We start from the raw sequence: 17,088 nt of genomic DNA, 5'->3' as shown, positions 1-17,088 counted from the left end.
AGGTTTCTGTTGACTTTTATGGAAGCAGTCTAAGAGCCACGGTAACTTATTTTGGAAAAATTTTCACAGTTTTCACTTAACCTCATAAGAATCTTAAATATAATGGCTGATATTTTCAAAGTAATTGAGATCATTCACGGCCTGAACTTGCACTTATTACGGCTAATAGCAAAGCTCTTGCTGACTTCAGTGATACAGAATCTGGCTCTTAGATAAATCTTCCATTAAATTTTAATCAACTAATTTCTAATTTTAGTTTATACATGAATTCTATTATTATTTTCAAACCAAAAGAGTATGCACAACAGAAAATGTTTTCATAGTTTCTGAAAATTTTATGTAAGTATATTCTACAACAGTAAAAAAAAAAAAATCAAAGAAAATAACTATTCAATAACTCAAAATTTAAAGGCCTTAATTTAAACAATATGTACTTCTACAATATCAAGATTTAAATTCTATTTTAAATACCCCATCTAAATAATAATGGTGCCAACTGAACCAAACATTAATCCATGCATTTCCAGTCTTTCAAAATTAATTGGGTGACAAATGATTTCATTATCTAGCTCTAATTGCTTAAAAAGGCATGTAATAGATCAGCTGCAAAACCAAAGACATCATCTTACCATGGCATTGTTTGAATTGGTTCAATAACCACTTCTTCTAAAAAACAAATGAACAACAGCTGTTTCAAGTTCTGATTTACTTAATACAAATTCTGATTTTCAATTCTAAACTTTCTTTGACTGTGACAGATATTGTAAAATGTTTCAAAGTTGCAAATAAAATTTGCACTGCTAAACTACTCGAAAACTTGCTTACTGGATTTTTTTTAAATCATCAGGGAAAGCTAACACATAATAAAAAAAAAAATTTTCTCCCCTCAGTACTAAATCATTATTAGGTCACTTACCTTTTGGACCAAACACATGTAATCTGCCATTTTGTCCATTCTTTTGGTCCTAAAACAACAACAATAGTAACATTAAAAATGAAAACCACTGTAATTACTTAAGACACCCATCCCGCATTTATGAGGGTTCTTGCAGTGATGCAAATTCCCAGTAACTTTAACAGAATTCCACACCAGGATTCAGAATTGGAGCTTTGAAATTTCTTCACCACACATACGAAAATTTCAAATAGCAGTAGCTATTGTTTTTCAATAGCAATAGCTAAATAAAGAACAAAACACATCAATTGCCCATGAAAGAGATGCCGAAGTAAATCCTATGGAAAACTAAGTCTTACCTTTATGGTATCTATCCTTTCTAAACAGTTCTGCCTAGTAGAAAACATAGACATTTGTATTAACACATATACTCCTTGAACACTGGAATTTCTGTTTGTTCAAGTGGACACGTGGTAGCAAAACAAAATAAAATAAAATAAATCTGGAAGGCACCAAATTCTTACACAACTGCAATCACTGCAACAATTACTTAATCTGGCCTCTAAAGTCTGACTCAACAAAAAATACCCAGGCCTTTTCCCGGGTTTGTACTAGCCTAGGATGCTGGGTTCGCCATTAGGGCCCACACCCACACTAGAAAGAATTATAACCAGATTTACGATCTGATTCAGCAAAGCACTTAAGCACACACTTAAGTCCATCCCCTATTCTGTAAATCCCTTATGTTTTTACTACTGAGCTCACTAGGACTTATATATGTATTTAAGAGCTTTTCTGAATTGGAATATTAGTAGATACAAAACGCTTTCAGCTGCAATGGTATTACTAATATTGTAAGTAAGCTATTTAGTGTAGACAGGGCACAGGTGATTACAATATGATTTCAGAAAATCTTGTTTCTCTGTTGTGAGCCAACTTTCCTCAGTATAGGTTAGCCCTTATCTAAACTAGGACTTTTTATACTGTGTAGCACCAGTACACCTCCACACAGCAATGATGTAACCAGGTACAGGCATTTTAACCCACAGAGTGATTTTTTTAAAATGTCCAATTTACACCAGTCTTTTCACCATTAGAGATTCATTAAAATAAACTTGCCATGCCCTGCACTCTACGACTCCCTAATCTGGGTCCATCTAGTCCTCCTTTTTCTCCACTCCTATTAAAGTCATGCGGTTGGACCGTATCAAGGTTCCTTCCCCACTCAGAACTCTAGGGTACAGATGTGGGGACCTGCATGAAAGACCCCCGAGGCTAATTCTTACCAGCTTAGGTTAAAAACTTCCTCAAAGTACAAACTTTGCCTTGTCCTTGAACCCTACGCTGCCACCACCAAGCGTGTTAAACAAAGAACACGGAAAGAGCCCACTTGGAGACATCTTCCCCCCAAAATATCCCCCCAAGCCCTACACCCCCTTTCCTGGGGAAGGCTTGATAAAAATCCTCACCAATTTGCATAGGTGAACACAGACCCAAACCCTTAAGATCTTAAGAACAATGAAAAAGCAATCAGGATCTTAAAAGAAGAATTTTAATTAAAGAAAAAGTAAAAGAATCACCTCTGTAAAATCAGGATGGTAAAAACCTTACAGGGTAATCAGATTCAAAACATAGAGAATCCCTCTAGGCAAAACCTTAAGTTACAAAAAGACACAAAAACAGGAATATACATTCCATTCAGCACAGCTTATTTACCAGCCATTTAAACAAAAGGAAATCTAACGCATCTCTAGCTAGATTACTTACAAACTTAACAGAAGTTCTGAAGAGTTATGAAGAGCATTCCTGATCTGTTCCCGGCAAAAGCATCACACAGACAGACCGAATATTTGTTCCCCCCACCCCAGCTCTGAAAGTAACTTGTCTCCTCATTGGTCATTTTGGTCAGGTGCCAGCGAGGTTATCCTAGCTTCTTAACCCTTTACAGGTGAAAGGGTTTTGCCTCTGGCCAGGAGGGATTTTATAGTTCTGTACACAGAAAGGTGGTTACCATTTCCCTTTATATTTATGACAGACCTACACAAGAAAATTACTCCAGAACTAGCAGGGGAGACATATCTTTGGTCTGTTAATGGCTAAGAATATTTCTTTAAGCTTCTTTACATTTCTAAAACTTATCTAAGAGACAACAGGTGGCAGACAGCTCCTGTTCATTAAACTACTGTGGAAGGGAAGAGGGAGCAAGAGGAGTCAAATAATGTTTCTGCTGTCTGGCATCGAGAACAAATATGTACAACACCCTACTCCTATGGAAACTTGCATGGCATACTATCGCTGACAAATAGAGGAGATAGCTCGCAGCTTCAGGAGCAGCCTCTGGAGCTGTGCAACACAGAGAGGTCAGAATTATTGTGGGCCAGAAGCCACCTTGATAGGGACCTAATCAATATGGGACAGTCTCAAAATGTTTAAAAAAACAGAATAAAAAAGTCTCCTTTGGGCTGGGAACAGGTATGAGTTAACTGAAAAAGATACATTTTTCTCAACCAGAACTAAGCATCACTAGCACAAATCTATAGTATTCAAAGTACAAGATGTGAATTTAACTGTTAAGGAAATGCTTGAAAATATGACATTTTACAGTCATATCACAACAATTATAATAAATGCTATATTTAACCTTTTTTTATCTTTCACAATGTGCCCTTTTTGTATTAAAATTTTGATTTAACCACAGGGCATGATTCCTCTTGTGCTTGACCAATTTAATGCAATAGAAGAACCTTTAATATATGAAATGGTAATTGAATGTAACACTTTGTATTGTATCATTGCAAATCACAGTAAACAAATAAAACAATCCATTTTATATATATTATGGTTTTGGTACAAACTTCCAAAACCTAAAGAAGGAAGCTTTTTGGCCCCAAAGATTGCATATTATTATATACTGAGCCAATGAAAACTCATTTCACTTACTTTTAAATACATATAAAGGAAAGAATAGACCAGGGATTGGCAACCTTTGGCCCGCGGCCTGCCAGGGAAAGCTGCTAGCGGGCCAGACAGGTTTGTTTACCTGCAGTGTCCGCAGGTTTGGCCAGTCGCAGCTCCCACTGGCCGCAGTTCGCCTTCCCAGACCAATGGGGGCTGCGGGAAGGGCGGCCAGCACATCCCTTGGCGCGCACTGCTTTCCGCAGCCCCCATTGGCCTGGGACAGCGAACCACAGCCAGTGGGAGCTGCAATCGGCCAAAGCTGCAGACGCTGCAGGTAAACAAACCGGCCCGGCCCGCCAGCGGCTTTCCCTGGCAGGCCGTGGGCCAAAGGTTGCCGATCCCTGGAATAGACCAATAGATGGTGGATGTGGGAGGCCATCAGCAGATCGCCTTCACTCTTCCTCTACCACCAGGTCTCCCCAAATTCACACAACTCACATTTCTTTACAGCTTGCCTCACACAACAGAAAACTTCTGGAAATTTTTTGGGGCCAAGACTGCGTCTTTCTTTTCTTACCTTGACATTGTCAAGCAGGCTTCCAGAATAAATCCATCTAAACAGAAAGATGTACATGATGTATTAAGCACAACACAGAACAGACCATGTTTTTTCAAACTGTATATTTTTCTATTCACAATTAGTTCATTATCAAAGTGTACAGTTAACGTTGGGCTGACAAAGGTTCTATATATATACCAATGTAGATTGCACTTGATAATTATTAGTGAGCCTATAAGAAAATGGCAGAGAGTCCTGTGGCACCTTATAGACTAACCGACGTATTGGAGCATAAGCTTTCGTGGGTGAATACCCACTTCGTCGGATGCATGTAGTGGAGATTTCCAGAGGCAGGAAATTTCCACTACATGCATCCGACAAAATGGGTATTCACCCACGAAAGCTTATGCTCCAATACATCGGTTAGTCTATAAGGCAGGAAATTTCCACTACATGCATCCGACGAAGTGGGTATTCACCCACGAAAGCTTATGCTCCAGTATGTCGGTTAGCCTATAAGGTGCCACAGGACTCTTTGCTGCTTTTACAGATCCAGACTAACACGGCTACCCTTCTGATATAAGAAAATGGTTTATAAAACCAGACAACAGAAAATTTTTGAAGCACTGAATATTTCAAAACACTGAGCTATTAACGGATTGCTAAGATGTCAATTTATACATTACATTAGCACTTTTCACTTTATATATTAATTTTCTCCTTGACTTTACCTGGGTGTTCAAAAATCTCTGATACAATGCCATTTTTAAAAATGTTTCTGTATTATCTGTCTTCTTTTCCTTTATATATGGAGGACTGTAAATGTTACATAGAACAGACTTAGTGTTGGTGATGTGAGAGTAACTCAAGAATCTTATCTTTGTACATTTCCTTTTTGATATCAAACTATTGTAAAATATAATTTAAAAAAATTAAATTACAATTTTCTTAGTTTAATTATAATTCATTTGGTAGCACTCATCCTTGGACGAGAAGACTGTGGGTCCAAATTTCATACTAGAATTAGGTCTTATAACCAGTGCTGAAAATGCAATTAAGGATACTGTACCTCTGATGAGACATTAAACCAAGGTCCATATTGTCTATATCACGTGGCTATCCAAGTAGAAGTTAATCACATAGAACTTTTAGAGTCAAGGATAAATCCCATGGTCTTGTCAACATTCCCTTCCTCAGTTATAAAACAGTCTAAGTCTACAGTATAAGGTAATATGAATCTTTGTTGAGTGCATAATGATCACTAATTTTTCTTGTTCTGCATAATGTTATTGTAAAACAATTTGGGTGCATAAAGCCAATTTATATTCAGTTTTTCTGGAAAGTTTAAAGACCAGACCCTGCTACCATATAATCGAGGGCAAATTCCCATTGACATCACTCAGAGGACACCTAAAATATTTTTCACAAGTTACATTTATTCAGTAGACTAAAGGAGATTTTTAAAATCTTGTGAAGTTCTATTATTCTGTATGGTCTTCCTTCCTTTCTAAAGGTTTTAGAACTATTTGTTCATTAACACTCTTCTGTGAATGAATGTAGATCAAATTTAGAAAACAGCTAGGAAGAGACATGAAAGCCAGGAAGAACTGTGAAATACTGTAGTACTCTAGAGTAACATCTACTTAAGCATACTCAATGGAGTCCCTGGTCATCAATGGCATGTGCTCAATGGCTTGCCGTATATTCCAAATATTTTATACTGAACCATTGACTCTATGCTGAAAGGACAGAGCATGCATGGTATAGATGATCTAACGTATTCACCAACTGCCAACAGAAGATATTTTAACAACCTTCTTTCCTTCTGAATAATTATAAACCAGAAATAGGGCCAGTTTTCTTTATAAAAAAATTGTGTGTATCATTATATAAATAAATACAGACAATTAAAAACATTTTGGGATCACTGAACCAAAAAAACTACAGCAAGATGACTTTATAAATGTAAGAGGTATGTACAATTAACTGAATAAATACAGATTGTTAGACAGTTCATTTCCAAAGTTTACATATGGTACACGGAGTTCCAGTTTTATGACACAGCCAGGTGTGCAGTACAGTTTCAAAGGCCCAGTTGCAGGAAGGGACTTAGGTGTTGCGATGCTGATCATTGTAGCACCTAACTTCTAGGCTTCTAGAAAAATCACAAGAACAGCACTGTGATCCACAAAGCCTGAGGTAGGCGCCTAAGCTCCTATACAATGAATGGGGAGAGATAGGAGCCTTAGACTGTGATCTTCAAAGCCAGCATACTAGGTGGGGAGCCACCGAAGCCAACCAATGGGCAACATCAATCAGATGTGTGCTAAAACCTGTCCGTCTCATGGAGATAGGTGCCTAAGTCTAGGGTGCAGGGAGGTGCCTATCTCTGCTTGCAATCCACAAACCAGGGAAGACAGGCATTTGAAGCCTAAGTCACGTGCAGGGGCCCAATATTGTAGACTTACTCAGAGACTGCCTACTGGATCGGACCCTTCAGGTGAGTTCATACAAAACAGACGGGAGGAGGAAGAGGACCACCTCCCTTACACCCTTTTGCCTAGCAGATAGGATACTCACCCAGGAAGTGGGAGGCCCTCAGTTCAAGTCCACCCTCCTTCTGAGGAAAAGTGATTTGAACAGATGTGGGTTATGAAATATTCCAACGTGGGTCTCCCTCAAATCCTGCATGTTGAAGTTGTTCCACTTCTATTAAATAATTGAATAATTAAATATTAATTGGGACAGGGAAAGCATTACAATGCCTCATGGTTAGGGCAGTCACCTGAGAAGTGGACAATCCCTGTTCAAATCCGCTGTCCCTCTCAGCAGGAGAGGGGACTATGTGAGGAGCCTATCCACGAGTTTATAAGGGAATTCCTCCTCTTCCGACCCCAACTCCTGGCTGTCTTGTGTGAACTCACCTGAGGGGCCAGATCTGTTAGGTGGCCTCTGCTCATGCCTACCGGATCAGGCCCCCACACGCAACTTAGGCAGCTGAATGACTATCTTCCCCAGTTTGTGACTTGCTCTGGAACTCAGGCAGGAGATACATGCCCAAGTAACTAAAGCATGCACACTGAAGCCTGACTCAGGGAGGAAATGGGCGCCCAGCTGCCTAGTGAGACTGCAGCACACATGCTCAGTGATAAAAGCTTAGGCGCTGAATGAGTTGAGGCATGTCAAGGTTCCTTCCCCACTCTGAACTCTAGGGTACAGATGTGGGGACCTGCGTGAAAACCTCCTAAGCTTACTTTTACCAGCTTAGGTTAAAACTTCCCCAAGGTACAAACTATTTTACCCTTTGCCCTTGGACTTCCACTGCCACCACCGAACGTTTATCTGGGTTTATTTTTATTAGGAAAGCGTTGTTTGGAAACATCTTTCCCCCCAAAATCCTCCCAACCTTGCACCCCACTTCCTGGGGAAGGTTTGGTAAAAATCCTCACCAATTTGCATAGGGGTGACCACAGACCCAACCCCTTGGATCTTAAGAACAATGAAAAAGCATTCAGTTTCTGAAAAGAAGGATTTTAATAGAAGTAAAAAGTAAAAAAGAATCACCTCTGTAAAATCAGGATGGTAAATACCTTACAGGGTAATTAGATTCAAAACATAGAGAATCCCTCTAGGCAAAACCTTAAGTTACAAAAAGACACACAGACAGGAATATCCATTCTATTCAGCACAGCTTAATTTCTCAGCCATTTAAAGAAATCATAATCTAACACATATCTAGCTAGATTACTTACTAAGTTCTAAGACTCCATTCCTGTTCTGTCCCGGCAAAAGCATCACACAGACAGACACAGACCCTTTGTTTTCCTCCCTCCTCCCAGCTTTTGAAAGTATCTTGTCTCCTCATTGGTCATTTTGGTCAGGTGCCAGCGAGGTTATCCTAGCTTCTTAACCCTTTACAGGTGAAAGGATTTTTCCTCTGGCCAGGAGGGATTTTAAAGGTGTTTACCCTTCCCTTTATATTTATGACAAGGCACCTACAGGGTTAGAAGGCAATTGAGCAGGAGTTTTATGGATAACAGCGGTGCCTGAAAATGGGACTTAACTGCCTAAGTACCATCGTGGATCACACCCAATTCATGATCTGAATTTATGTTTTTACCGTGAGGAGGTGTTGAAAAGATTTCCCTTCATTTTTAATTTGAAACTTGGGAGCAGGATTGGGAATTCACATATGTATTTCCATACTAAGTCTCTAAGCTTGTTAGCAGATTCTTACTCCTTGGTCTGTGCAATTTCCTGGAAAGCAGAGATGTGAACTACATAATTCACAGGATAACACCACTAAGTAGATCCACATCACTATACTGCTATTAGCTTTGAAAAAGTGTGAATGTGGCCACTCTGAAAGACAAGCTGCAAATATGAGGGACATTTCTTAAAAAAATGAAAAAAAAACCCTTCAGTTTGAGAAAATAAAAACATCTGGATGAAAAAAATATGCTTACTTATGATTTTACAAGCAAATATAATAGCTACAGTTTTTTAAATTCAAATGTTGGAAATAATAACACAATTCTTCACTTTTAAAACAATTGTATTAATTAATAAATTATAACAAGTACCGTCTGGTCCAATCACTTCCAGCATTCCAGAGACCTGAAAAAATTGACAGGAAAAAAATTCAAGTTATCATTAAGAAACATTTTATTTTATGGGGACAGTAAACAAATTTGTTGGATGAATATCAATATTCATCCGACTAGATAATTCTTCAAAATGCTCTTTTAAACAGAATCAGTTAGTCTGTTATGTGACAAACTTTCTATATGCTACAAATTGTCTGATTGCATACCACAGATAGATGTCTACAACTTTTCTTCTGACTCAAAAACAGAACTATTTGTGAAAGGGATTGACATGAAGTATATAAAAATATACTCCTGTGACATACAATTTCCTAACTGTACGTTAAGCAGCTACAAAAATCCCAATTCCATATAATGACAGTAAAAAAGATCAGCTCTCCAACTCCTTAACTGGTAGTGTTTGTGGATCCCTGGTAGCAGTCACCCAATGCCTCTCTCCCCTATTTACTAGTATGGGTTTTTGTGCTCCCCCAATCTGCTATCCCCTTTTGAAAAAGGGTTCTACTTGGCCAGCTGTATTTCTATTGTTGTATTTGGTCACTGGTGTAACAGAGTGGAGAATCATACACAGTGAAACTTAAGAAATCATTGGGAAAAAAAATCTGACAGTAGACTTCTTGGCATTTTTATACACACCCTTCTCAGAGGAGAATTTAGCACTAAGTTCATCAGATAATTATGTAATTGTACACCTATGTTTTTCTAAACAAAATCGTGTGAATTCAGTGCTCATCAAAACCAGTGAAAGAGGGACTTCAGTCTCCAGGGCTGTCAGTCTGGGACAATGACAGTAAAAGCTTTCCTATATTGCCCTGCCAATATGGCACTAATCTGATTTGAATGGACCATCTCTATGGGTTGGAGGGTAATGCAGTCTTCATGCCCATTTAGTCCGTGGCTTTACTGCTGAAACTAATAGCAATTATGGTGATAATTTTTATGATGTGGATACTTTTTCACTAGTAGCCACACTGAGAACACCAAACACATCTCATGCAGCCATCAGATGGTAACTTCTCAAGCACTAAGGGTATGTCTACACTACGAAATTAGGTCAAATTTATAGAAGTCGATTTTTAGAAAGAGATTTTATACAGTCGATTGTGTGTGTCCCCACTAAGCACATTAAGTCGGTGGAGTGCGTCCACAGTACCGAGGCTAGTGTCGACTTTCAGAGCGTTGCACGGTGGGTAGCTATCCCACATTTCCTGCAGTCTCCGCTGCCCATTGGAATACTAGGTTGAGCTCCAAATGCCTTATGGGGCAAAAACATTATCGCGGGTGGTTTTGGTACAGGTCATCAGTCACCCCTCCCTCCGTAAAAGAAATGGCAGACAATCGTTTCGCACCTTTTTTCCCCGTGCGGCCGCCATACTGCTTTCAGCATACAGTGCACTAGGTCTGCAAACCATAGTCATCGAATGACCGCTTCCACTGCCACTCTGCTCTCCTGCTGCTATGAATCCACCTCACAGATCCTCTATATGACCATCGTCATCCACCGCTTCCGCTGCCACTCTGCTCTCCTGGTGGTCTTGCAGGTCCTCTGACTGTCGTCATCCGCCGCTTCTGCTGCAACAGTGCTCGGCTGCTCTTGTCTTTCCATACCACGGCAAGCATGCAGCCCGCTCAGCTGTTGTGTTCTGGCAGCAGACGGTACAGTAGGTCTCCAAACTGGTCATCCAACCACCACTTCCCCTGCAACTCTGCTCTCCTGCAGACGCCATACCACAGCAAGTATGGAGCCCGCTCAGATCTCCGCGCAGTTATGAGCATTGTAAATACCTCGCGCATTATGCAGTATATGCAGAACCAGAACCTGCAAAAGCAAGCGAGGAAGCGATGGCAGCGCAGTGATGAGAGTGATGAGGACATGGACATAGACTTCTCTCAAAGCATGGGCACTGGCAATTTAGCCATCCTGGTGGCAATGGGGCAGGCTCATGCCATGGAATGCCGATTCTGGGCCCGGGAAACAAGCAAAGACTGGTGGGACCGCATAGTGTTGCAGGTCTGGGATGATTCCCAGTGGCTGCAAAACTTTCGCACGCATAAGGGCACTTTCATGGAACTTTGTGACTTGCTTTCCCCTGCCCTGAGGCGCAAGAATACCAAGATGAGAGCAGCCCTCACAGTTCACAAGCGAGTGGTGATAGCCCTCTGGAAGCTTGCAACCCCAGACAGCTACCGGTCAGTTGGGAATCAATTTGGAGTGGGCAAATCTACTGCGGGGGCTGCTGTGATCCAAGTAGCCAGTGCAATCACTGAGTTGCTGATATCAAGGGTAGTGACTCTGGGAAATGTGCAGGTTACAGGGGATGGCTTTGCAGCAATAGGATTCCCTAACTGTGGTGGGGCGACAGATGGAATGCATATCCCTATCTTGGGACCGGAGCACCAAGGCAGCCAGTACATAAACCTAAAGGGGTACTTTTCAATGGTCCTGCAAGCACTGGTGGATCTCCAGGGACGTTTCACCAACATCAACATGGGATGGCCGGGAAAGGTACATGACGCTTGCATCTTTAGGAACTCTGGTCTGTGGGAATGGCTGCAGCAAGGGACTTACTTTCCAGACCAGAAAATAACCATTGGGGATGTTGAAATGCCTATAGTTATCCTTGGGGACCCAGCCTACCCCTTAATGCCATGGCTCATGAAGCCATACACAGGCACCCTGGACAGTAGTCAGGAGCTGTTCAACTATAGGCTGAGCAAGTGCAGAATGGTGGTAGAATGTGAATTTGCATGTTTAAAAGCGCGCTGGTGCAGTTTACTGACTCAGTTAGACCTCAGCGAAACCAATATTCCCATTGTTATTACTGCTTGCTGTGTGCTCCACAATATCTGTGAGAGTAAGGGGGAGACGTTTATGGCAGGGTGGAAAGTTGAGGCTAATCGCCTCGCCGCTGATTACGCACAGCCAGACACCAGGGCGATTAGAAGAGCACAGCAGGGCGCACTGCGCATCAGAGAAGCTTTGAAAAACAGTTTCATGGCTGACCAGGCTACGGTGTGACAGTTCTGTTTGTTTCTCCTTGATGAAAACCCACCCCTTGGTTCATTCTACTTCCCTGTAAGCCAATGGCCCTCCCCTCTCCACTTCAATCACTGCTTGTAGAGGCAATAAAGTCATTGTTGTTTCAAATTCATGCATTCTTTATTAATTTGTCACACAAATAGGGGGATAACTGCCAAGGCAGTCCGGGAAGGGTGGGGAAGGAGGAGGGAAGGACAAGGCCACAATGCACTTCAAAACTTATTGAATGCCAGCCTTCTGTTGCTTGGGCAGTCCTCTGGGGTGGAGTGGTTGGGTGCTCGGAGCCCCCGCGTTTTTGGGCATCTGGGTGAGGAGGCTATGGGACTTGGGGAGGAGGGTGATTGATTACACAGGGGCTGCAGTGGCAGTCTGTGCCTTTCCTGCACCTCAACCATACACCGGAGCATATCAGTTTGATCCTCCAGTAGCCGCAGCATTGCATCCTGCCTCCTCTCATGACGCTGCTGCCACCTCTCCTGTTGCTCCAGCCATCTATCCTCTCGCACGTCCCTCCAGTCCTCGTGTTCATTTTGTGCTTTCCTGGACTCTGACATTGTCTGCCTCCACGCATTCTGCTGGGCTCTTCCAATGCGGGAGGACTGCATGAGCTCAGAGAAAATTTCATCGCGCGTGCGTTTTTTTCACTTTCTTAACTGCGCTAGCCTCTGGGACGGAGATGGTAGGGGCAGCGTTGAAACATTTGCAGCTGCGGGAGGAAAAAAAAGGGAGAGTAAAATTGAAAAAGACACATCGGCCATTTAAAAGGAGGGGCTGATGTTTTCGAGTTAACGTGCAGCATAAACTCAATGAAACCCCCCTCACACCCAATTCTCTGGGATGATTGCTTCACCCCTCCCCACACCACGTGGCTAACAGCAGGAACGATTTCTTTTCAGCCACAGGCAAACAGCCCAGCAGGAATGGCCACCTCTGAATGTCCCCTGAATAAAATTCATCTATTTCAACCAGGTGACCATGAATGATATCACCGTCCTGAGGATAACACAGAGAGATAAAGAACAGATGTTGCTTGAATGCCAGCAGACACCGGGACCACACGCTGCCATGCTTTCTTATGCAATGATCCCAGACTATGTGCTACTGGCCTGCTGTGGTACAGTGTCATACCGTGGGGGACGAATTAAGGCTGCCCTCCCCAGAAACCTTTTGCAAAGGCTTTGGGAGTACCTCCAGAACAGCTTCATTGAGATGTCCCTGGAAGATTTCCGCTCCATCCCCAGAGACATTAACAGCCTTTTCCAGTAGCTATACTGGCCGAGAATGCATCCCAAGTCTTCAGGGCAAATTAATCATTAAACACGCTTGCTTTTAAACAGTGTATTATATTTACAAAGGTACACTCACCAGAGGTGCCTTCTCCTCCTTCAAGGTCCGGAAGCCCGGGTTGGGAGGGTATTGGCTCCAGAGCAATAAACAGTTCCTGGCTGTCGGGAAGAACGGTTTCTCCGCTTGCCTGGCGTGCACTATCATCTTCCTCATCCCCAAAATCCTCATCCCTGTTGCGTGAGACTCCCTTGCAGGAGTCCACGTACAGGTATGGTGTAGTTGTAGGGGCACCCCCTAGAATTGCATGCAGCTCATCATAGAAACGGCTCTGACCCTGAGCGGGTGTTTGCCTCCTGATTTTTTGGTAGGCTTGCCTGAGCTCCTTAAGTTTCATGTGGCACTGCTGCGGGTCCCTGTTATAGCCTCTGTCCTTCATGCCCTTGGAAATTTTTTTTAAATATTCTGGCATTTCATCTTTTGGAATGGAGTTCTGATCGCACGGATTCGTCTCCCCATACAGCGATCAGATCCAATACCTCCCGTTCGGATCATGCTGGAGCTCTTTTGCGATTTCTGGGACTCCATGGTCACCTCTGCTGATGAGATCTGCACGGTCACCTGTGTTGATCAGCTTGCCACAGTGGCCAAATAGGAAATGAAATTCAAAAGTTTGCGGGGCTTTTCCTGTCTACCTGGCCAGTGCATCCAAGTTAAGAGTGCTGTCCAGAGGAGTCACAATGGAGCACTCTGGCCTCCAGGAGCTATCCCAATACCGTCAAATTGCGTCCACACTACCCCAAATTCGACCCGGCGATGTCGATTTCAGCGCTAATCCCCTCATTGGGGAGGAGTACAGAAATCGATTTTAAGAGCCCATTAAGTTGACAAAAATGGCTTCGTTGTGTTGACGGGTGCAGGGTTAAATCGATCTAACACTGCTAAATTCGACCTAAACTCGTAGTATAGACCAGGGCTAAGAACACGAGCTGTAATGGACTGATGCTGTAGACATGAACATTTCTGTACCTCAGTACCAGTGACCTGTGCAAGCCAAAATGTTTTAAATATGCATACAATGGAACTTACCAAATCCTATAGTCTACAGTGTAAATATGTACTTAGGTTCAAAAAAATAGCTAATTTTTTTTCCTTATAGAAATTAAGCACCTTTACAAAGGTTACCACTCACATTAACAACTTTTACCTTTCTTTTAATATACAAAAAAGGGATTTCAGTGAAGTCGGGACTATTCATGTGTCAGATTGTACTTTAAACTAAATTAGCTTTCAAGTTATACAAGCATATTTTTACATGCTTTTGAAACCAGCAAACCCATATATTTCATTCTCAGCTTTAAAAAGTTTTCTGTTAAAAAAGAAAAAAATACCTTCTTTAGATTTGGTATACCAAATTTCTGCCTAGGAGTAGGGGAGATTTTACAGAAAAAATTACAAAGTTCTGAAAAAGAGAGTTTTATAATGGAAGCGCTGACACAATCTTAACTCTCAACAACATGAACTGTGATGATATAATACAAGATACTAAAAACAAAATTAGGCCTAACAAGACAGTGCAATAAAAATGTCTTGATGTCAAGTGGCTTTCACCAACGAGATATTGAGTAACTGTGTGTAGGATTTACAACTGTGCAGAATGCATTCCTGAGATCCTGATTGCTATATGCACATCTGAGATATGAAGGATATTTGCATCAAGTGTCTTGTGCTGAATTCTTGAAAATCCTGTCTATCAAAAAAATGGGGAGTTAACGTTTGAAAATAGAAGAGCCAACAGGTAGTTTCAATCCATGCCACAAAAGCAGATGAAATTTGACAATTTACATTTAAAAAGTACCATAAATTATTGGAGTATTACCAAGACTACATTTAAGGTGTGTGGGGAGACTTTAAAGAACAGGAAACAATAAATAATTAATATAATAAAGTATATAGAGCCTTACACAACCCAGGAAGATCAAAGTCAAAGATAAATTCTACTCTTGATTAGGACAGTAATTACTAATGCCCATAATGTGCGTGCATTAGAAGGCAGAATTTGACACTAATTAAGCCACAAATCACTCCTATGAGTAGGGACCTACCAAATTCACGTTCCATTTTGGTCAATTTCACGGTCATAGGATTTTAAAAATTGCAAATTTTATTATTTCAGCTATTTAAGTCTGAAATTTCATAGTGTTGTAATTGTAGTGGTCCTGACCCAAAAGAGAAGGGGTTCCCAAGGGGGTTGTGCTACTGGTACCCTTACTCCTGCACTGCCAGTGCTGCCTTCAGAGCTGAACAGCTGGAGAGCAGCGGCCGTCAGTCGGGAGCCCAGCTCTGAAGGCAGAGAAGTCACCAGCAGCAGCGCAGAAGTAAGGGTGGAAATGGTATGGTATTGCCACCCCTTACTTCTGCACTGCTACGGGGGTGGGGGTGTGGGGGGATGTGCTGCCTTCAGAGCTGGATGCCCGGCCAACAGCGGCCACTCTCCGCCCACCCAGCTCTGAAGACAGCACAGAATTAAGGGTGGAAATACCATGACCCCCCCTAAATTAACCTTGTGACCCCCCCCGCAACTCCCTTTTGTGTCAGGACCCCCCAATTTGAGAAACACTGGTCTCCCCCGTGAAATCTGTACAGTACTGTATGGGTAAAAGCACGCAAAAGACAAAAACTGAATTTTACCTTGGGGGCTGCAGTGGGCAGCCGGGTTGCGGCGGAGGGGAGGGGGGGAAGAATCTCTTACCTTAGGGGCTGCAGTGGGCAGTCTGGGGGGGGGGGCCGCCGGAGGAAGAATCTCTTACCTTGGGGGCTGCAGTGGGCAGCCTGGGGGGGGTGGGGCGGAGGAAGAATCTCTTACCTTGGGGGCTGCAGTGGGCAGCGTGGGGGGGGGGGGGCGGAGGAAGAATCTCTTACCTTGGGGGCTGCAGTGGGGGGCCGGAAGGGGGAGAATCTCTTACCTTGGGGGTTGTCGTCCTGGGAGTCCCTGGGGCCCAGACCACATCACACCTGGAGACAAAAGCAGGGTGTTTAGAAGCAGGGGCCGCACCCCCCAGGCACGGAAAGGCGCCGGGAAAGAAGCAGCAGACCCGCTACCTGTTCATATCGCAGGCCGAGCGCGCTGGCGGGGTGACCGGCTCCCTCCTGCTAGAACCGGAGCGCCGGAGCCAGGCCTGGCTGCCGGAGCGTGACCATGGCAACAGCAGCGCCAAGGCGCGGAGCCCAGGAGAACAGGGCCCGGCCTGCAACGCTCCGGCAGAACTAAGGGGGCCGGGCCGGCTCCGCCCGCGGCCTCCCTCTTGCCGGGGGGGCACTCCTGCGTCTGGGGGCGGGCAGCGGGGAGCCCGGCGCCTGCTGCTCCTTCAAACCGGCAGGCCCCGGATTGTCTCGGGGCGGCAAAGCAGCGCGTGTGCGGCTGGCTTCGCCGGCGGCGCTCCGCCCTCTTGCCCCGCGGAAGGCACCAACACTGACTCTCCCAAACATAGGTTGCTCATGGATATGAAAAAAAAACCACACCCCTGAGCAACCAGGGTGGTCAACTGTCTAATCTCCCAAACCCAACCCCCCTTGCCCCACCCCTTACCCCAAGGCCCCGCCCCTTCTCTGAGGCCCTGCCCCTGCTCACTCCATTTCCCCTCCCTCCGTCGCTCGCTCTCCTCCACCCTCACTCACTTTCTCCAGGCTGGGGCAGGGGTTTGGGGTGCAGGACGGGGCTCCAGGCTGGGGCGGGGGGTGGGGGTGCAGGCTTTGGGAGGGAGTTTGAGTGCTGGAGGGGGCTCAGGGCTGGGGCAGAGGGTTG

General features: G+C 43.6%; 1 protein-coding gene across 26 annotated transcripts in view; it reads right to left on the bottom strand.

Annotated features, from left to right (window-relative positions):
• The window catches only part of ERICH2 (glutamate rich 2), a 43,419-nt gene extending 26,629 nt beyond the window's left edge, over nucleotides 1-16,790 (bottom strand). For 3 of the 26 annotated variants that reach the window (XM_074967538.1, XM_074967545.1, XM_074967549.1), the window contains exons 1-7: nucleotides 16,386-16,785; nucleotides 16,250-16,298; nucleotides 8,936-8,969; nucleotides 4,371-4,407; nucleotides 1,255-1,288; nucleotides 917-965; nucleotides 630-666 (exon numbers count right to left, since the gene is read on the bottom strand). In XM_074967538.1, coding sequence (XP_074823639.1) covers nucleotides 630-666; nucleotides 917-965; nucleotides 1,255-1,288; nucleotides 4,371-4,407; nucleotides 8,936-8,969; nucleotides 16,250-16,298; nucleotides 16,386-16,393 — 248 coding nt within the window. In that variant the 5' untranslated portion in view covers nucleotides 16,394-16,785. Of the gene's footprint in view, nucleotides 1-629; nucleotides 667-916; nucleotides 966-1,254; nucleotides 1,289-2,475; nucleotides 2,551-4,370; nucleotides 4,408-8,935; nucleotides 8,970-16,249; nucleotides 16,299-16,385 lie in introns of those variants that run through there. The other 23 variants (XM_074967539.1, XM_074967546.1, XM_074967541.1 and 20 more) reach the window with 19 other exon arrangements.
• Nucleotides 16,791-17,088: the final 298 nt, after the last annotated feature.

Source organism: Natator depressus, chromosome 11 (assembly GCF_965152275.1).
Source record: "Natator depressus isolate rNatDep1 chromosome 11, rNatDep2.hap1, whole genome shotgun sequence".
Taxonomy (NCBI): domain Eukaryota; kingdom Metazoa; phylum Chordata; order Testudines; family Cheloniidae; genus Natator; species Natator depressus.
The sequence above is the reverse complement of the archived record's forward strand: the minus strand, read 5'-3'. Positions and strand labels throughout refer to the sequence as shown.